The sequence below is a fragment of the Coenobita brevimanus genome, chromosome 67 (genome assembly GCF_032717465.1).
Source record: "Coenobita brevimanus isolate Jiangsu-jjx chromosome 67, ASM3271746v2, whole genome shotgun sequence".
In the NCBI taxonomy this organism is placed as follows: Eukaryota; Metazoa; Arthropoda; class Malacostraca; order Decapoda; family Coenobitidae; genus Coenobita; species Coenobita brevimanus.
In genome coordinates, this window is record NC_137020.1 from 30,166,664 (window position 1) to 30,188,962 (window position 22,299).

A 22,299-nucleotide genomic window follows, 5' to 3' on the forward strand; every position below is an offset into this window, starting at 1 on the left:
ATTGGTTTCTGCAGAGCACTGTCCTTGCACTGAAAAGATTTTGGGGTAGAAGTGTCTGTGGCACTCAAATGGTCCTGGTGCAGAAGTGGCCTTGATGTTAAATGGTCTTGGCATAGTGGTGGCTTCGGTGCTGAAATGGTCTTGGCATAGAAGTAGTCTTGGTGTTGAGGTGCCCTTGGTATTGAAATGGTCTTGCCATTGAAATGATCTTGGTGCATAAGTGGTCTTGGTAGAGACGTGGCTTCATGATGAGGCAGTCTGGCAATGAAACGGCTTAGCAACAACGTGGCTTGGCAGTGAATTGTTGAATGGTTTGACCCAGTTAGGGAGGAAGGGTCAACATCCATGGGAGACCCTTAAACAAACCATGTCATAAATCCGTATGTCTAACAGGAGGGAAAATAAAGCCTGGAAGAAACATGGAAATATCAAGAAGAGAGATGGGACAGTAGAGAAAAGGAGGACAGTAAGGATAGAAAGATTGGAGACAAAAAGACCCCTTTTAGTCGCCTCTTACGACAAGCAGGGATACTGGGGAAGTATTCTCCCCCCCCCCTCCCCAGGGGGCCCTGAAGAGTGGGTCACTCTCTACTTTCCCTCTACTAGGCCTGCCCCCATTAGCTCCTTAAGGGTTGAATCATCTCATTACTCTTCCTAAGGGAGCAGGTTGATACCATCACATTCACCACAACCACTATCATTACAAATACAGTGCAGTAATTTTCTCCTTAACTTTTTTTCATGCTGTGTGGTCCTCTCTCCTCTGCCCTAAACACTTTACAGCTTGTGTGTGGCACTCAAGGCCAATGTTTCTCCATTTCGATCCAGATGCATTTTCTTGTTGCTTCCAGACAATTTTATTCTTCACAAGAATGGAAAGGTCTTACTGAGGTTATATCTAACCTCTACAGGTTGGAAAGTCCATCCTATATTGAATATAATAGCCAAGTGATGACACAAATAACATGAAAAAAAATATCTTTCGGCTGTGATTTAAACTATACTTCTTTACACACTGGAAAGATCAGTACAGGAATAAAAACCATCAGATATGGCAACTTTTATTTATTCAACAATTCAAACATTATTTTATATATATATATATTTCTTCACTGGTCTTTAAATAATATTATGTCTTCATTAGTTTCTTGACTTAATTTTAACTGCGGATCAATGTATACATTAAGTGGTCATGTTTATCGTATGACATTTCCACAGTACTAACCAACCAGCCCGACTGCCATGTGATGACATAAGGCAAGTCTGGTCTACACAGCATCATTCTCTACAACTATGAGTGATAACAACATACCTTGTGAGGTGGAGTTTTTACTAAGGAAAAATATTTCACTTTCCTGAACTTTGTCAAGTTACTTGACAAAGTTCAGCAGAGCTAAACTCTGTTACTCAATAATAAACATCCACTTCACAATGTGCCTTTTATATGAAACCTGTTGCCATTACTTGCCATATAATACCTGCATTCACAACAATGGATGGTACTGATCAGAATCTTCTAAATAATATTCTAAGAAATATTGTGCTAAAGAATGAAAGACAGACAAATATGGTCATATAAACTTCACAAAAGTGCATGTGCATTATGGAACAACCCATTATAACACTACTAAAATTGGTAAAAATTAAATAAAATACAAATGTTGCCAAAGGACTAATTCGTCACATGAGTAGTGTTACAATAAATACAATGACCATGAAACTGAAGGCTAGTACAGAACTACCTATGCAATACAAACCCCAAGGCTGTGACATGCCATTCAAACAACATTTCCAATGGCCTGCAGTGTGCCTTCCAGAATCTCACCTATTTTTTCAGATTTTCTGCACTCTCTTAAAACATGAAATGTTTGTTCATGTTTGATGAGTGATGTAACCCCTGTCTTGCACAGTGGTGATGAATGCTTCCTGTTGCACTGGAACTGTTGACCAGAGCATGTTGTGATAGCCAAAACATGGTGCCTTTTAATTCATCACTATACATGAATGAATGCATCTGTCTTTCGTTCTGCTTCATTTTCAAGTAGGAAGCTTGAGATAGTTGTGTAATGCACTGATTTTTCTTAATGTGAGGTAAGTTAAATATTTCTATTGAATATCTTGAGGTGAAACATATCCTCTGGCGGTTTCCTGTGGCCTTGGGGTTAATATTTAAAAATACAACAGTAAGTACCGATAATGTACTGTATTGCTACTCCCTTCATTTATCCCTTCAGTGGAAAGCTTCTGTTATAAGCTGAATTAAATCACTGAATGGTTGCAAGAATAATGGAGAATATATATCCTCAGTGCTAAAGGATTAAAACCGTTGTGGAATTATCAAATTTTTCATATTTCAATTTAAATTCCCATTCATGAACCCCTGTAACTTTTGGCAGCTATTGCTACTCATATTATCAGGGATGAAAGAACTATATTAACCCTTCTACTCACCCACCAGTTTTCTGACTTGGATGCATTTTCATTTTATCTTTCTTGAATGGATAAGACAATGGAGTCTGCTTCTAAGTGCACAATTTTTTAACCACAAACTTGTTTTGTGGGTATGAGTTAGACTACACAGCTACTGTACATATACAAGTGCTTTGTCACAAGCTGAAGAAAACATAACATAACCTTTAAAGGCACTGTTTTATGGGACTAACACAAAACTGAGAGTTCTTCAACACATCAAACACTTGAGCAGTTCAACATTTTCTTGGGCTGATAGGATGCTCTCTACTGTCTATCAGAATAATTTTGAAATCATACAAGACACAACCAGAAATTTTAATAGAACCTGTACTTTTATTGCAAATAGCAAGAGGCCATAATGGAAAAAATGGCAAAACTTACTCATTTTCATTCCTCTTAATAAGAATGCCGTGAATGTTACTGAATTCCACTACCACCCTGTTAGCTTGTATTTTCTGTATTCTTCTGTACAATGTCCTTTCAACCTAAAAAATATTTTAGGTATAAAGGGCTGATAATTTCTTGGTGTTAACCCTTATAATAAAACTTACTTTTCTGTTTATAAGGGTTGAGAAGAGGTGAAAATAGTGCCATGTACAAGGAAGAGTTAACATAATGGACAGCCACATGCAAAAGTCTGCCAACAATTCCCTACTTGTACTATGTCCTGTCTCTCATATTTCTCATTCCTCCTTGAATGTTCGAAGGTAACCATTCTTATCATTCGCTTTTGTTGTGTGCTTCATATTGCTATCACATCAAAAACATTTCATACAACACCTTTTATCCCCACAATATTGACACATTTATTTGCAAGCAATGCCTTGGGTCCTTGAGAAACATACAAAAGGTGATTAATCCCTTCACCACAATGTTTGGTGCTAAGGAGGGATGCCTTCACATGGTGGTACCAATGTAACTGAATGGCTCCACTGCCTGATTTTACAAACATTCCTGATCTCCCTCCCTCCCCCCCAAATGGCAGATAATGGATTGCTGAAGGACAACTTCAGCCTGCAGTCTACCAGGTTCATATTTCAGCTGAACCTTGGGCTACAAATACTATTACTACGATAACATTTTCAAACTTTTAGTCGTTCTAAGAAGAGCCAATTCTACTCAACTTGGGAAAGATTTCTAGAAGTCTTCTTTTTATGTATCTACAACCAGACACCTCAATCCCATAAGGGGTGGCCACAAACAAATCACCTCATGTTGCCCTGTCCCCTGCCATTTTGCTGCCCACTAGTAGTGTAGGGATTAATGAAGGGTGTACCTAACTAAACTTTTAAAAACCCTTTCATATCAGATATCATAAATTCAAAATATTTTTTAAAATCTCTCAGACTGAATATCCTAACTCCAAAAATAAAAAAGAATAAAAAATCTCAGACAAGTTAAACAATCTATATAAAAAAAAAAGCCACTAAATTCAAAGGATTAAACTGCATCACCCAACAATTAACAGGTGGGTTGTTAACCCTCTGATAAGTGACAGCAGAGGTGGATCCAGGCATAATCGTTAGGTGCTGCCCATGTAACTTTAAACTGTAACAAACATTTGGCAATTCTTTTTATCCCATCCACCTATGTAAAGTATAATTTTGATACAGCAAGCCACCTAAGTAACATCTGATTTGATACTGATAAAATAAGCCATCAGAGTAACATTTCATTTAATACTGATATAATTTTAATGTATATAACCAAGAATTAAATGCTTTGAATTTAGATGTGCAACTTTTTTCTTCCCCCTAGAATGAACTGTATCATAAATGTGTGGGAGAAATAAATACAACAGTCACAAAAGATGCCATCCATCAATCCATTATGTAAAAGTTATCAACATCAGTTTTAAAAACCATGGGTGTTTCCTGGGCAGCCTACACAACACCCCTGAATCCACCCAAGGACAGTAGAAAGAAAGCACAATTGATTTCCATACTACTTGTCATGTACAACTATGGACATATGAACCTCCTACATTCCTACTGTTAGGCTGACAGTAAATATACCTGCTATTAAACTTCTGGGTACAACTACACTACACAGAAGTATTTATCAAACAGCCAAAAATGCCTTATCATATGGAGTACAAGTCATCCTCATTTTACAACCAGCTGCTATATGTTCATTCACTTATTTGATCTTAAAATTTTATCACCTTTTTTTTCATTATACAATCGCCATGCTCGCATATAATTGGAATGATCCCCAACAAATGTACTATTTTTCAATATATGACTAACTTCACTCATATGATCACTACAATTCCCATGTTCGATATAGAATCAATTGTTATCCAATCTGTTTTCCACAAACCTAAGTCAATTTTATAGCAAGGCTGACCTGTACTGTAGTTCACTCACAAATCCCACATCTTACTGTATCAGAGTTGAAAGTACCATCAACTCAACAGTGAAGGTGTGGAAGGTTCAGCTGTCTACAATTGAACAAAATAAACAACACAGCCTGATACAGGCTAAAGGTGGCAGAGATGGCTGCAGCTCTACTTTGAGAACAATACTGTGGTACAGTGTCTCAAAGTTCTCAATATTATAGTAATTCCTCATTCACAATGTTTTCACTTAATATGTTTTTCAATATAATGCTGCCAATAAATATAGGAATACTTTTCACTTAGTATGCTATATTCACTATTAAGCAGTCAAGATGTGTAGTAATGGGTCAGAGTTGATACAGTCATACTGGCACATCTCAATTTAGTACCCATTCATATACCCAGTCACAACAAAAAATTCAATCATTCAGATGACTGGCTGAAGAGTGTGATTATAAATTTGCATAAAGGGAAGGGCAATGCTCCGGAAAGAGGATATTATACAGGCATAAAACTTTCAGTCAAATAATGAAGGTAATGGACAGAGTCCTGGAAGGTGTGATAAGGAGGTTCATGCAGAACGCCACTATGTCTGGGGTTCTACAAAATTGGGCCAATTATGGGAAGACATTGTTTCATATGTTATCAAACAGGGGACAATGTACAAGTGTGTGGAAGACACTGAGGCATAACTGAGAGTTTGAAAAATGGAGGCTGATCCAAGTGTACTTTGATTTGGAATCAACAATAGTATACCTTCTCTTTCCAGTGTCCAAGGTTGCAAAAGTCTGCTTACAACCAGTGCTTGTAGTTGGAGTTACCAAATCCTTATGCCAATACTGTGCAAAGAGGAGGGGTGGGAAGGAATCCCAGTCCCCACTCTGGTCCTATTTAGTCTGTTTTAATAACACAGGAAATGCATCCCATACAAAATTAAGATACCCATATACAATGTTTTAATAACACAGGAAATGCATCCCATACAAAATTACGATACCCCATTGTATATTATGTCATAATTCTAACCTCATTTCCCAATCTCATCAGTCTACAGTTATCACATTCACCACTAACAAGCAATTCAGTATCACTGGCATATATCACATGTGAGATATTCTATCCCTCACCACTGATCATCAGTTTTATTCTTGATACAATGGATGGATAAAACAAATTATTATAATGATCCTGAAATGCCATAAAATTTACATCAGTGGCTTCAGCACATCATTCATGTTAGAATGGACAATTTCTTTGTGTTAATTCTGCCTTCTAATGCATGAAACTTTTACATTTTTTTTTTTTTTTACGCTCAGGACAAGTGTACATAATGAGCTGGAACCTATTGATAAATTATACAAATGTAACAGTTCCATAAAATAAAAAACAGTGCCTAAAACTGTAATGTCCTGTTATGCACATATGTATATAAAGGAGATACTGGATCAGAACACCAGTTACTGGTACTGTATAAATGACACAGACATAACAGGGTTAATAAATGCGATAAAAAAATAATAAATGAGAATAATTAAAAAACACTGCACCATCATTAACTAAAGTTTGACTGATGTTTCACAACTAAGTGCTGAATACAAACCATAACTAAGTGCTGAATACAAACTTACTGCAAACCAAGCTAACACATACAGTCAATGCTTTGATCTCACCAGAAGCAATTATCACACAGTAAATTGTCAACTGTCTCATTATTATCTCAGCAGCTGGGAACAATGTTGTTCCCAATTTCTTGTTTAGGAATTTCAAGACAATAACTTATCTGAACAAAACTATTTACTTGAACTGTCTAAAGAAAATATTGTAGTCAATCAGCTTTCCATTTTACAAAGCTTATGCTGATATAATGACAAATACATATGTGGTGCCATAGCAAATCATCCATCACATCTGTACCATCACAACAAAAGTTCAGTGACAGTCCCCTGCCAGTATTATGTCCTGTCTTCCTTATTTACCATTCCTTCCCAGATGTCAGAAAGTGTCACTTTTCTCCAATCCATTTGCACAGCATTATGTTTCATAGTGCCATCACACAAATATATTCCATGTAACACCTTCCATCACCATAGCTGGCAGGGAAGTTTCACAGACATTTGACTGTGACAGCATTTGTCACTTTTTCAAAGGAATAACCAGACACCAAGACAATACTCTGCTCAAACAAAGAGTAGTTACATCTTAAGGTAAACTGAGCAAGAAAGTATATTCACATACAGGTATCACTTAAATATATGACTTGATTTATAAATGCCAGCATTTAGGAAGGTATGTCAATATATCACACTAATGTTCTTAGTTCCTTCTGTATAAATGCAGATTAGGTAAGGAATCTGGAAATAGTGAAACATTTCCATAAGACTGGCAAGTTATTTAAAATAACCTACTTTCAAGATCTGACATTAATACAACACTGTAAATACATACTACACTTCAAGAAAAATAGTATCCTTAAAGATTCCATGATATGTACAGTTGCCTTATGATACAGAAACGGTTAAGAAACTACTATTGCAGTTTATCAAAATAAAGTTTAACATTAAAAACTCTATAAAAATTTTTGCACTGAAAGATCAATAGTATACTAAGGCACACACTTGGTACAGCAGCATTCATATGTAGGGATACACATCTGCTCATATTATCTACTGTAGAATCTACTGTTGGTGAGATGTGGAACCGTTTCACTTACTGCCTGGTGCATTGATCATTAAAGTGCCAATAAGTGAGGGAATTAGTTCCAAATCTTACCAGCAATGGATACCATTCTACACAAAATGGGTAGATGTGTATCGTTTCTCCTGAATGCAACTGTACATCCTATATAAATTAAGAAACTAAAGCATCAGATGGAAATCTGAAGCTTGACTTATAAGAATATATTCTTTCTTAAATATTCAGTGTGTGAGAATATCAGTGACTTTGTATGTTATGAGACTCAAGATTATTTATATACAGTATATTATTACAATACAGCTTAGCAGTATATCTTGAGGGATGAGTTTATCTCATAAACGCTATCACTGACTGAAAAGTGAGAACTTACACACTTTCTAAGGCACTCTGGTGTACAGTTGCAGACATTAATATTGTCCCTTTTTAAACTGACCTATAACAAAACATTTAACTATCATCCAGTTCTGTACAGCCCCAAGAATAGCATAGAGGAATTGGCCTACATTATTCAGTGTACTCTATAAGGTGAGTGACTATTTGCTCAACCCAGAGCACCAATAAACCTTAGAAGCATGAGAAGCTGGTCACCCTTGCCTTAAATGTTGAGACTCAAAGTAGCCTAACCCCAAGCCTCTATGCTCCTATTTATAAGAGACAAACTGGGATTGGATGATGATAAACCCCAACTTCCGCTTGGACTTAAATTCTTGCGAACCACATCTAGCTGAACTGACTTAATACGAAGCAGTTTACACCACAGCTCACGTTGTGTCAAAAAAAGCTTCATTTCAAACCGGTGCCCTCCATGAGTTATTATATAATACTGTACTCTTAAAAGTTTGTTGGGCTCCAAAGATCATATCATTCAGTTTCCAATGCCACTGTTCACAGCTACTGTACTGTATATTTGGTGCTGGAGAAAGATGCCTTCACATGATGGTACCAATATAAGGATGGCTTCACTGCCTGGTTGTACAGACATCCCTCAACTCCCACCCTAACCCCAGAAAGGAGGGTGGTGGACTGCAAGATAGGGGGCAATTTCAGCCTGCATTCCACTGGGTTCACATTTCAGATGAACCTGGGTACTACTGTACTACTACTACTATTGCTTCTACTACTACTTAAACTGTTTCAGTTATTATTATGAAGTGAGGCAATACTAATGTCAGCAAATGCATATAATAAATATCATTCATTGCAGAAGGCATAAATGTATCAGACACACATGAAACTTATTCAGTAAGTGAGTGGAAATGATTAACTAAGTAATAAAAGAGATGCAAAAACAGACATAAAATAAGGCTTCACACTGATTATGATCAGTGATTCTGAACACACTGTCTTTACCCCTTCAGCCTGAGGACATCCTTTATACTACTGTATATTCTAGGTACTCTATTTATCTATCTATAGCAAGACACCTTAATCCTAGAAGGGGTGGCTATAAACATATTACTGTACCTCTAAGTCATTCTGCCATCAGGCTACCCTCTCTTCAACTCACACCCCTTACACATATTACATATACTGGTACCTCTACCCAATCCCCCATCTGAACCTCTATCTCCAACTGAGTGAGTCATTGAAGACTGAATGATAAAATGCATATGCATATTTATAAATATATAAGATTAACACTGCTCAGAAAAAAATTATCATTACTGACTGCAAAAATCAGTCCCCATTCATTAATTTCTTACTGACTCAAAACCTCTACGTCCACTACTTACATCCCTACATTATGAAACAATTATTATTTCTTCTACTGTAGTTACATCATAAGAATCCACAGACTGTAGGGGTAAGGAAGTATTGCATCTCTAGTATTTCTATAATCCATTAAGAGGTTGTGTTGCACTTCACTATTATATTCTTACTGATGTCAAATAATTTTCTGCATTTTAGGGAAATCCTACTCCTCAGCATATTAAACCTATAGAATTTCACTCAATCCATTCAGGAGTGGTCACACTATATTCATTTCATCTTGACTTGGCCCAGATTTTCATTCTTTTGCACAGTAAGACAATACCACACCTCTACATTCTTTCCACATCACTTCTTCATGACTAGCAGCATTTTCTGGCCCTGATCTGGTGTAAAAACTCAGCATTCATGACAGGAAAATGGCAATTTTAGGTTGCTAGATTAAAACGTTCAGTGATTTTATTCAGCCTGGTGAGATCTCTACCTCTTCAAGGGTTGAATACATATGTAACATATGTAAAAATGATGCCATGTTTCCTCTTAGGGAAATCTCTGTACTGGGGCTGGCCATGGTACAGCTGATGTTTCCTATGGACTGGCAGCCAAATTAAGTGCCAAAGACAGCTAATTACTTCCCAACAGTTGCTGGAAGCTGTTTGAGGACAAAAGAAATCTGCAGGGTGTAATATGATTTTTAAGAATATGAAAGTCTCAGCTTGGGTCAAATACAATATCTTTGTAATTAATTCTTCCCACTGCCAGGTACAGTAATTATATTAACCTTAGGAGAAGCCACTCCATCTGATAGGGCATATTAATTATATTCAAAACATCAGCAAGCCTCTACCACCAATATTGCACAATATGTCACCTTACACTTTTTAGTGATCAGATATTTCAGATTTCAAGTACTGTACAGCTATAACAGAATCTCAATATATATGACATTAAATATACAGTCTTCAAGTGTTGTTCATTGTACATTCCTTGTATTTGCTGACATCATACTGAAATAACTCTATATCATATTTATACATTTCCATCAGACCTTCCATTTGTGATTTTGTTAACTGGCAGAGGAACTTGTCTGCCACCTCTTCTGTTGGCTTGTCACGAGACCGATTAATTCTCTTTGGCCTGATCACGTCAGCTATGCCTGCAAATATAAAGTATGAGACACTGTGGTATCTAGGCAAATTTATATATCTCCTGCATTAGGTACAGTAATCTCTAACTATCCTTAGCTAAAGTTGCAACGTTGTGTATCCTGGCTATACACTACTACAAATCTACCTGTCTAGAGTATTTATCTATCTATTGCCTGATGCTATATTCCCATAAGAGGTGGTTACATCACCCTGCACTCTGCCATTTGGCTGTCCTCCCTCCAGCCCACATACCCTTCTCTTATATATCTCTCCCCTCCATCCCTCCATCTCATCCTGTGTTTCCCCCTCCCCCTCCACCTCATTCATATACACTCTAGTCAGTTTCTCATTCTCCATCCCTTCCTCATAAAAGGCAAATCAAATCCACTTAAAATAACTAATATACTACTGCATTTAGTAAACTGCCTAGCAAAACTTATCATTTATGCACAAAACTCATACCTGCAGAAAATATTATGTAGTTGCCATCCTCCTCCAAAGTCTCAACCTGAAACAATAGATAACATGAGTACCACAACAGAGTAAAATGTAAAATACTGAATCAATAAAGCAGAACCGATGCAGGATCTTCCAGGCTACCTAGTGTGTTATTAATCCTGTGATGACAAGAATATGCTCATGAGATGAATAAAACTGTCTGTCAATTGTTAAAATAGAATGGACAAGATTTCTCCTACTCTCAGATGATTATTATGGACTCTCTTTAAACCTTACATGACAAGGAGATGCTCCTGAGATGGATAAAATCTTCTTTCAGCAGTAAAAACACAAGAGGCAAGATTTCTTCTATCCTCAAAATTTTAGTACTGTACAGACTATTCTTAGCCCTGACAGGATGGGATGACATTCTTGAGGTGAATAAAAGTTTGCTGGAAATTAAGACAAAATTTCTCCTATTCACACTGGGTTACCTTGATGATAATCAAGGTTGGTGAGCTAACAAACTGCAAAGTGGAATCTAACCTCCCTGTATTTTATGTTATAAGACTGAGCTGGTGCAGGTTTATATCCAAGGGATGATTGGGGTTTATTGCTCAAGTAATGTCACACAGGGATAAGTAGGGCCAGTCACTCTCATCTTAAATGTCAGGACCAACTTGCCTAACCCTTGGCTCCTACACTCCTCATGGGGCAACACTGGATTGCATGATGAATGAACGAATGAACAGCAAGAACAGACCCTGTATTCTTTGCATATCTGGTAATACAACAGTTTACCATCTGGCCAAACAAGGAATGAGGCAAAGGAGACATCAATGACCTCAGTGCTGTATGATATCTTTAATGTATTTATATTATTGCAACTTTCAATTTCGTTCAGTTTGGGGGAGGGTTCCTATAACACATACTGGAACAAACTCCGCTGACCCCTTCTATACAATGATGCACACCCTTTTTATGCAATCACTGTTAAATGGTCATGTGTTGTACTATATTCAGTTCATCAGAATACTGTCATCCATGCAAAGAGTTTTCATACTGGTATTTTTTAGCCTGGCTATACTCCCGCAGACATTAATATTGATCCACTTCCTGAAAGGGACTAAACAGACAGTGAGTAATGCCTTCTGAAACCCAGCAATATGATGTTCTGAACCTGACAAAGTTCTCAGAATACTGTGCAAGAGTTTCACATTTATTCATCTATAAAGTGTGCTGATTTTTCTGTCATCATTTGCACACCCTGCTCAATTCCTAAGTTGCATGATGAGACTAGTTTGTGAAATAAAACATAATCTACTGCCTTCCAGCATCTCATGCGGCATCAGAAATCATCTACTGTATTTATATTTACTGCAGTAGCTGGTAGCTTCTTAAGATGAACTGTTATTCTGTATGAGGAAAGTAATGCTTCATAAAAGAAATGTACACTGGAACTAACTGATTTTCTCAGACATTTCATCCAGGTATCATCCAGCCCTGTACAGCTCTCAAAATTAGGAGTGTAGGGCCCTGGAGCTTGGCTGTTTAGTCCAGTCCAAGTATTTAAGACAAAGTGACCAGTTACAATTCCCCTGAGTGGCATTATGTATGCAATAAGCCTCAGCTAACTCTTGGGCTCAAACCATTATGGGCAACATTTGGATGAAGTGACTTAACCCAGTAAACCACTACACATCTAGTCATTGGTTCTATGGTTACAGTTACAATAAATATGAAATTATCTGATGTAACACTGTATTAATAAAACCTAAAGGCAAACTGCATACCCATTCCTCTCACCTTGGCAAACACATCAAACGGTACTAGACAAGGGGTGCAAAAGGTGTTGATGGGTGTCCAGTGTTCATCCAACTTAGCCCCTTTGTTATTCTCATCCAGAAGATACTGGATGAACTGAGCAAAAGAGGGGACCGTGGCTTGTGGGCGTGACCTGCCGAATACTTGTTTTTCACCCATACCCGTGCTCCCTCCACCACTGCGCACACCTGGTCCAAGATTCTGGTACTGCTTCAGGATTATTCTTGTTACTTTACTATAATATCGGCTACCAGAGAGGATCTTGTCTCTGTAAAAGTTAACAAGAATATTTTGTTACCATATTTGGTGCTGTACATAGAACATTTAATATAGCATGCTCTCGTTTCATGACTGGGATGTGTTTTGAAAACCAATCACATAATGCTTATGGTACTCATATATACAATCTGGTGTTGCCGAGATCGTATAAGCAAGACACATGAATGGATAATGAGAACTCTGTCATGAATGATCATATATTGGGTGACTACAATGGGAATGTGCTGAATAATACAGTACAATACTAGCAACCAGAGCAGATCTTGTTAAAGAAAAAAAAAAAGTATCTATCTACATACTATATACTGTATCTATACACCTTAACTGCATAAGGGGTAGCCATAAATGAATCACCTCCAAGTTACTTTGTCCTCCATCATCTTGGTGCTCTCTCTCTGACTCTTCCTCTCTCATATACTTCTCTACCCTGCCCCTGCATTTCATTCTCAGTCCCCCCTTCCCCCTCCCCCTCTCCACCTCACTCATTCACTGTACACTCTCCTGGTCAGAGTCTCATTCTCCATCCTCTCCATATGACCAAACTATTTCAGCACATTTTCCTAATGCTTTCTAGCACACCCACATCAACACCACGGTGCTATCTCACTTCCACATTTGTCTGTTCTTGTTACTGAAATAGCATAAGGAAGGTCTGGTAGTGCTTTAGGATGACTCTGACAATTTACTATGCTGGATGGTAACTGTATAACTAAATGATGGATGGTGATGTAGTGGGTTAGGGCTCTCCAGCCAGATGAGGTTCTATCTGTGAAGTGGGAGTTTCTTGCTTGCATGTCACTCAGGGGATAGTGAGGCTGGTCACCACTGCCTTAAATGCTGAGACTAGCCATGCCCTGGGCCCCTATGCTCCTGTTTATATGGGGTAAATGGGATTGGATGTTGTTGTTTTTGTTGCATTAACTGCCAGAAAGGACCCTGTTTAAGTGAACAAAATCACAGTGGAGAAAACATATCAAATAACACTTATTATGATAATGAACAGAAAATTAGAAATACCTGTATCAATGGTACAGTTAAGGATGAGGATGACGTGATTGCTGAACACTGGAAGGAATGCTTAAGTATACAGCTACCATCATCATCATCATAATCCTGATCGCTATTCCCACCTAAAGTATCTAAAAACAAGGGAGGAGAGAGTACAAAGGTGGAAGAAATATCAACAACATGGTCAGAGGTATGGGTCACATAATCAATCAAGCCCCAGGTTCCACTTCACAGGCCTAACCATCTGTATATATACTGTATACAGGGTGTCCCAGATGAAATGTCATAACTTTGGAAAATGACAGATGATGGAAGTCTGAGTAAAAAAAAAGTTATATGAATATGGGTCCAAATTTCAGCTGTTACTGAGGTGTATTACTGATGACTTTACAGGCAAAATATCTATCTATCTATCTATCTATAGCCCGACGCCCTAATCCCGCAAAGGGTGGCCGCAGACAAAACGCCTCCAAGTCACTCTGTCACCCACCATTTGACTACCCTCCCCCCAACTCACCCCCCCCCTCCCTCATATACCTCTCAACTCCATCCCTCCACCTCATCCTCGGTCTACCCCTCCCTCTCCCTCCCTCCACCTCACCTACATACACCCTCTTAGTCAGTCTTTCACTGTATATAATTCTCACCAACATGGTAATCAGTAACTATAGCTTCACATTGGCTGAGATCTGGACCCACGATGATATAGCATTTTTTACTCAGTACTTCCTTATCGATCATTTCCCAAAGTTATGTCTTTCCTCCCAAGACACATTGAATATCACTGCATATAAAAAAGATTTTGGAGGTGCTATAATATAACACATAATGAGGACATCATATGCAAAAGTGAAAATTAACTAGAATGACAATGTGCAATGAATTCTTATTTGCCTACATGCTGAGGATGCTTAATCTTCTCAGAAAATGAAAGAGCCTTCAGCTGATAGTACATAAATTGAATATGTATCCAGAAGGAAAAATGTAAAGTAAATGATGATAAGGCTGCTAAGATTATAGTTTTAAAGATATGGCTTGGAAATTATTTACAATGAGCTACAATCAAGGGTTCAAAAAGTGAGCATAATCTGAACTACAGAATTCTATGGTGAATGAGCTTATGAATAAGTGACATCTGATATAACAAGGAACTGTAATGGGCAAGCATGGAAAAACTGATAGCGAAATCACTTTGGCAAAGGAATGATGAAAGGAGTACCCCTTTTGTCACACAATCTCTCTCCCTCTCTCTCTGGCAACCTCCATAGTATGAATCATAGAACTTTTTGAGGTATTCCATTCATCCATCCATCCATCATCCAATCCTATGTTGCCCCATGAGAAGCGTAGGAGCCAGGGGCTATGCAAGTTGGTCCTGACATTTAAGATGAGAGTGACCAGCCTCACTCATCCCTGATTGGCTTTACATGAGCAATAACCCTAACTACTTCTTGGATATAAACATCCACCGGCTTAATCCGACTGGAGTGCTGTAATTACCCACTAAACCACCAGGAGTCATAATTTGTTTATATTGTTACCACCCAGCATTGTAAATGGTTTCCTGGTGTACAGGAAACCATTAGGCTTGTCACTCAGTGTTGAGTCACTCACAGGCAGAAGAAAGAGGAAAGAATGGAGGACAGAAAGACAAAAGAGGGAGTGTAAAGTCACCCGTAGGCAGAAGGCTGTGGAAAGAATGAAGTAAAGAAAGACAGAAGAGGAAGGAAGGAATGGAGGGAGCAGAGGAAAGGGCAGACACCTGAGAGCAACACTACATCGAGTGAGTGGATGGTGAGTTGTCCTTATAACTCTTCGTAACATTCTCTCTCTCTCTCTCAGCTATGAGCATACCTGTATGCAGACACAAGCCTCTTGAAAGGGTGGCGTGCAATCATAAAGGCAAGAGGAGGGTTTGTGTTGTCGAGAGTTGTCTGTAGCTGCTGCACAGTCGGCCTGTGGGGAGAACACAAACATTACCAAACAGAAATTGGTCTGTTTTCATCTGACAGAACTGGGTCACTCAGGCAATTTGAATACCAAGCTGTGGTTGCATGATATTCAGTGAGCCTTAGCTATGAGGCAGAAATGAATCTCTGTTACTATTCAAATTTATCCTCATGTCTAACTACATCTGACCGTCAACTGAGCTGAAAGAGGTTATGAATCTTTGTCAGATGAAAACAAATGGATTATAGGGTCAGGTTAACCCCTTCAACAGGATGATGTATTATACTAAGGTCAGGTTACCACACCAGTATGATATTGTCTATTACTAAGGTCAAGTTGGTACAAGAGAGGGATGCCTTCATGTGGTACCACCAATACGACCGGGCAGTGGAGCTGCCCTAATGTACAAACAAGTTACAACCCTCAGTCCCCTCCCTATCTTCTGAATGAAGGAAGGTAGACTGCAGGAGGAGGACAAATTCAGTCAGTAATTCACTACGTGCGCATTTCAGATGAACCTGGGACTACAACTACTACTACTACTGTTATCTCCACACATTTTATTCAAGTTAGACTTTTTAAACTTAACATCTTCAGTATGAGAAATCTTTCTCCACCTAAGTAAAACTGTCTGGAGGTAACAAGAATAAATTATCAAACTACGTCATCAGACTGAAGAAGTTAAGTGTGCTTCACCGGGATGCTGCGTATGAAGATATTAATATACAAAGGATATCTCTCCACTTTTTAATATAAGACTTTTAAATCTTAACACTAAGTAATATATACTGTACTCAGCTCCAAGCATACCTGTACAATGCTGTTTTTTTTTTTTTTTTTAAATCATAACACTAGCTAACTAATACAACTCCAAGTATACATATGTGTACATTACTGACAAAGACTATCCCCTGGATACTACAATGGAAAAATCAAACCTTCAAATCCATTACAAAATACGGTAAACAAAACCGCAAATACCTGGGATATCTCTTGCGGGCTAAATTTATTGGTGCCTCCTTAGCTTCCAGCAGCTCTTTCTCTGAATATCCAGCTAGTAGATTAAAGTTGTATATCCATGTTGAGGAGGCTGCCTTAAAGACATTACACCAAACCAGTCCATAACGCTCATTAATCAGGAACTCCCATGCATTAGGCTGGTAGCTGGAGGTGGGCTTGTCTAGACCATACTTCCTGCATGTCTGTTGGAGTAGGATAATGCATTATGGTTTAGAGTTCTATGCTGTGATTACATATGAGGTTCTCTGAGCTACAACTTCTGGTTTACATAATTTAAACTTAACACAAGATCTCATGAAAAGAATTGCTTGCACTTTGACAGTGTAATGCATGAGGTAAGCACATGTAGGTGTAAGGGTGCTGTGGTGTGGTGAACTGCACTGTAATGTAGCTATAGTGAACTTTCTGTGAATTGTATTTTCTTTCTCCTATACACAGTACACATACCAAGTAGCATTTGTAACCCCAAGAGTAATTTTTTACTTATGAACTTATAAATTCCATCTTCACAAAACAAAGCTCACACTCAAGTTGAAGAACACCTGTACTGAACATTTCTACTCCCAAGATGGCTCCGCTGTACTAACAATAAGAAACGACAGGCACTCACCTTTCTAACATGATCACGACGAAGTGAGAGTCTGTCCTCCAGTTCTTGTGTCACTGTCCATGATTCTGGTAGTGTCACATTCTCCACCTGCCACATAAACAGATCCATGTTACTACTACACTCTGTATTTCCCCTAGTCGTATTTACCAAAGTGTGGTGTAAACTGAAGTATGAAAAGTAAGTGTGAACTGAGCTTGTGTTGTCCTATTAATTGACATGCTTAATTTTTTAATGAGGTCACCCTACAACTGCTGCATATCCCAATACTGGTTTTATCATGGAAACTAATAGCTCTCTTAACACTCCTCATCCATACAGTTAAAAGCCACTCTCGTGTTGATCAACAATCTGTAGTGATATTTCACTCAGTTTTTGTGCTGTCTAGAAGAAGGCAACCTAGGCAAATACTGTACCTGAGGAAGCCTTAGGCCAGCACTAGCTTCAATCGTATTTCAGTACTGTAACTCACTTAACAAGGTATCACTAAACTCAACAGGTCAAACTCTACTGACCTGTGACTTAACAACTACAGAAACTATATACTGTATGAAAACAAAACATTTTACAGAAATGTAAGTATTAACAGTATTGCTCATCATATTACTGCAATATACTTTTCTTTCTACTGTATTAATTAGCACCATTCCTGACATATATCTCCCTTTAAATTATATTATATTTACCTGTACCCTTGAGGCATAAGCCTTGGACTTGATTAGCCCTTGCTGAATCAGCTTCCTCTTCCTGCACATCCGATCACACATTGGCCTGTGGACCTTGGTCGAGTTTGGTGCTCTTGCGTGTTCACTTTGGCTATTGAGGTGGCGTAGTTGGCACTGGGTATCGCATGGCTCCTTTCCACCTACCAATGTGCTGAAGACGTTGTGTGAGAGTGGTGGAGCGGGGTTGGGGTAGGCTTGGGTGGGTGTGAAGTTGGCATCCTGGTCCTTGGGTATCATGGGTTCAGAGTAGTGGCCCAATGATATCAAGTCCTGGAAGTCAAAAAATATGTTAGAATAAGGTCTAAAATCTGGAGATTAGAGAGAAGGTTACAATATAAGCTCCAGAATCATGAAGTAAGACTCTGGAATCTTGAAAGCAATAACATTAGCTCCAGAAAAAAATGTTCAGGAAAAACACAAGTGTCCTGAAAGCGAGAAAATACATTACAAAATAAGCTCTAGGTCATGAAATTTAGAAAATAAACTCTAGAAACATGAAAACCAAAAAATAGTTCTAGAACTACCCTACTAGTTATGGAAAACCAAGCATCTCACAGTTACCAAGTCCTGAAACTTAGAAAATATTTTAGGAATACAAATTTAGGGAATCTATAGCACTCTGTTTTCATCTGACAACGATCCATAGACCCATTTCAGCTTGGCTGATGGCCAGGTATAGTCAGACTGGAGAGTACATTTGATGTGTAATCAAGGAGACTCATTGATATGGCATAACTACAGCTCAGGCTCATGTAATTTCATACAACCACAACTTATTATTCGAGTTATTCAAGCTGTTAACATGGCCAAGTTCTGTAATATGAAAACAAACTGGATACAGTTCTTGGGTAGCCAGAGTGGTGGCCAACTGCTATCATGTCCTGAGTGCTTGAAAACAAGCTCTAGAAGGACAAGTTAGCCCCTTAAATCAGATAATGTATTTCACAGAATATACAAGCATCCCTTAATTCTCCCCTATCCTCAGGAAGTAGAATGGTGGATTGCACATGGGCAACCTCAGCCTTCACTTGAGGTTCATGTTCAGATAAACCTGGGGCCTAAACAACAACAAATACAGTATTATGCTGTGTATACATGTAACAATAATACAAGTTGAAATAACTACTGTTCATGGTTGTTATTGTTGTTGTTGCTCTTGGGTAACCCCAGTCTGTTTGGCTGAGCAGACCCATCAACTGCAAGCAGGCAACTGCTCATGCAGGGCCATCCCATGCAGTGAACCAATATTTCCTTGTGGCAGACAGTGCCTCACCATAATGAGGTTTGGAGAAGAGTGCAGAGATTTTGGTTAACAGCGGTACCATAGTAGGGTGTACATCACCCCGTATTTGGTACTGTATATGGTTATCACCCAGCAATGTAAATAGTTTCCTGGGTTACAGAAAACCACTTGTAGTGAGTGATGACGACCATCATCCACTCACTTGATATAATGCTGCCCCCTTCTTCAATCACCTTGTACTCTCTTCTGTTCTTATGTCTCCCTTTCTTTTGTGTCATTTTTTATTACTCTTCTTTCTATTTCAGGTGGCTCTACACTTTATGACAAGTCTAATGGTTTCCTGTAATCCAGAAAACCATTCACAAACCCAGGTGGTAACCACATAACCAGATCATGGGGTGAAATGGAGCCTACTACGATGACCCTGTTAAATGGGGCATCCATCAAGGAACCAAAACTCCACACAAGGAACATTGGTTCACTGCACAGGATGGATGCTTGCCTGTGGTTGATGGGTCTGCTTGGCCAGACAGACTAGGGTTGATCAACAACAACAACAGGTAACCACTAGGCTTGTCACTCAGTGTAGAGCCACCTGAAGTGGAAAGAAGAGCAGCAAAAGTGAGAGGAAGGACTGGAGATAAAGGAGGAGAAGAGGGCAAACACAGAAGAGGAATGATAAAGATGATGAAATAGGAACCACTACATAAAGTCAGTGGATGATGGTTGCCACCACCTGCCACCAGTGCTGATGGGAATGCAATAATACTAACAGGTTCATGTGGGAACACATTAGGCAGGACAAGTGATATACTTACCTATCACCTGATGCCTTAATCATGTAAAGGGTGGCCACAGAGGAATTGCCTCCATGTTACTCTGTCCTCTGCAATCAGGCTGCCCATTCTCCAACTCACACCCCTCTCTATCATATACCTCACCATTCTGTCCCTCCATCTCATTCTTGGTCTCTCCCTTCTGCATTACTCAAATATCGTTATCAGTCAGGGCATAACCATGGAGGGTGAGGGTCTGGAGGGTCCCAGGCCCTCCTCAACCAGACCCTTTTCCCCCTCCCCCTAAACTGCCTCCTCTCCATTTGAAATTTCATGTTATTTAATACAACATGTGCACACTGTGCAGCAGTGGGTCCCCCCAAGAAAAGGGTTTGGCCCCCAGTTTGGTCCCCCTGGTTCTCGATGCCTAGTTATGCTACTGTTAGTCAGTCAGTCCTTCTCCATCCCCACCACATGATCACACGAGTGGTTGTGAAACTTCAGGCAAATGTCTGGAGAATGTAATTATATCACAGAAATATCATCAGTTATTCATGAGCTCACCCACGAAACCTTAAGTTTTCTATCGTTGCTAAGAAGTTTTCCAAGCAAGCTTCAGTATGAACGAAGTTAAATCCACTTTCTTCCCTTCTTATCCTTCCTCTTTTCTTTCATCCTTCCTTTTCTTCTTGTGCATCACACCTTTTTCCTCTCCATTCTTACTTCTTCAGACCTTCCTTTCCTGCTGCTGCCTTACTATTCCACCACCCAAAGAATTATTTTCGTCTTGCTCAATTTTCTTTGAACCATTTTCACATCACCCCTCTCTCTCTCTCTCTCTCTCTCTCTCTCGTACTCCTTACCATAACTCTCATCCACTTCACCCTCACCCACCCTCTTATTCACATACTTCGTCCGTCTCCCCCCCCCCTCTCTCTCTCCACTTACCTCCCGCGTAATCCTGGCTACCTTATTGTTGTGTGTACCAGCTGTGCCGTCTGCGTGCACAATGAAGAAGGTGTACACAAGGACGCACACGCACAGCACCGCCAGTACACACAGGGACTTGAGACGTACACGGAGTCGCATTATGTCTGTCTTTCTGCTTCACCTTCCTCGTCGCTCGTGAAGTCGCACCGCCGCCATCTTGCTAAGCTGAAAAAAAAAAAAAAAAAAGTAATGACGTAAAAGCAATATTGAGAGAGAGAGAGAGAGAGAGAGAGAGAGAGAGAGAGTGTGTGTGCGTGTGTGTGTGTGTGTGTGTGTGTGTGTGTGTGTGTGTGTAAAGTACAAATGTCCGCGCATATCCGACATAAGCAAGCCAGACACTCCAATACGTACACAGATATACTGTGAACATACATCTATCTGCCTATCTATTTCTCTGTAACTATCTATTTATCTATCTGTCTACTCTACATGATATATGAAACGTTTTTTCTGACAATTTGTTTACTGTGGTTTCTCTGTCTGTCTGTTTGTCTCCCTCTCTATGTAAGAAATTCCAAACACACACACACACACAAAGGCAGTGAAAAAGTGCATATCCAGTGTGAAAAATATGTGCATGTGTGGCTATGAAACGCACTTGGACTTTGAGAGAGAGAGAGAGAGAGAGAGTTTGTTTGTGGTTTCTGTGTGTGTTGGGGGTGTTTGTGTGTGTTCTTACATTACCTATAACAATTACATAAGAACAATTAGGTATGGTAAAAATACACACAAAAACCACCAACAAACTCTCTCTCTCTCTCTCTCTCTCTCTCTCTCTCTCACACACACACACACACACACACGGTACCAGAACTATGCGAGTATAAGGCACTCACAGGTAAAACGGCAAAAGTAAACTGCTCACTAAGATACACGATTTTACATACGGGAGATATGTGTGTGTGTGTGTGTGTGTGTGTGTGTGTGTGTGTGTGTGTGTGTGTGTGTGTGTGTGTGTGTGTGTCGTATAAAAGGCGAAATATTAGGGCAGAATACTAGGTAGCAGAGGAAAGTCAGAAAACATAGAACGTGAAATATTAGTACACCTCTTTCATCGACAGAGAGAGAGAGAGA

The 22,299-nt window shown here is 39.1% G+C and overlaps 1 protein-coding gene across 1 annotated transcript in view; it reads right to left on the bottom strand.

Annotated features, from left to right (window-relative positions):
- Positions 1 to 3,200: 3,200 nt before the first annotated feature.
- The window catches only part of LOC145405521 (carbohydrate sulfotransferase 11-like), a 49,839-nt gene continuing 30,740 nt past the window's right edge, over positions 3,201 to 22,299 (bottom strand). Inside the window, exons 2-9 of the mRNA XM_080276865.1 lie at positions 21,184 to 21,390; positions 18,178 to 18,486; positions 17,495 to 17,581; positions 16,846 to 17,066; positions 15,769 to 15,870; positions 12,610 to 12,895; positions 10,828 to 10,873; positions 3,201 to 10,373 (exon numbers count right to left, since the gene is read on the bottom strand). Coding sequence (XP_080132991.1) covers positions 10,180 to 10,373; positions 10,828 to 10,873; positions 12,610 to 12,895; positions 15,769 to 15,870; positions 16,846 to 17,066; positions 17,495 to 17,581; positions 18,178 to 18,486; positions 21,184 to 21,324 — 1,386 coding nt within the window. The 5' untranslated portion in view covers positions 21,325 to 21,390 and the 3' untranslated portion in view covers positions 3,201 to 10,179. The remainder of the gene's footprint in view (positions 10,374 to 10,827; positions 10,874 to 12,609; positions 12,896 to 15,768; positions 15,871 to 16,845; positions 17,067 to 17,494; positions 17,582 to 18,177; positions 18,487 to 21,183; positions 21,391 to 22,299) is intronic.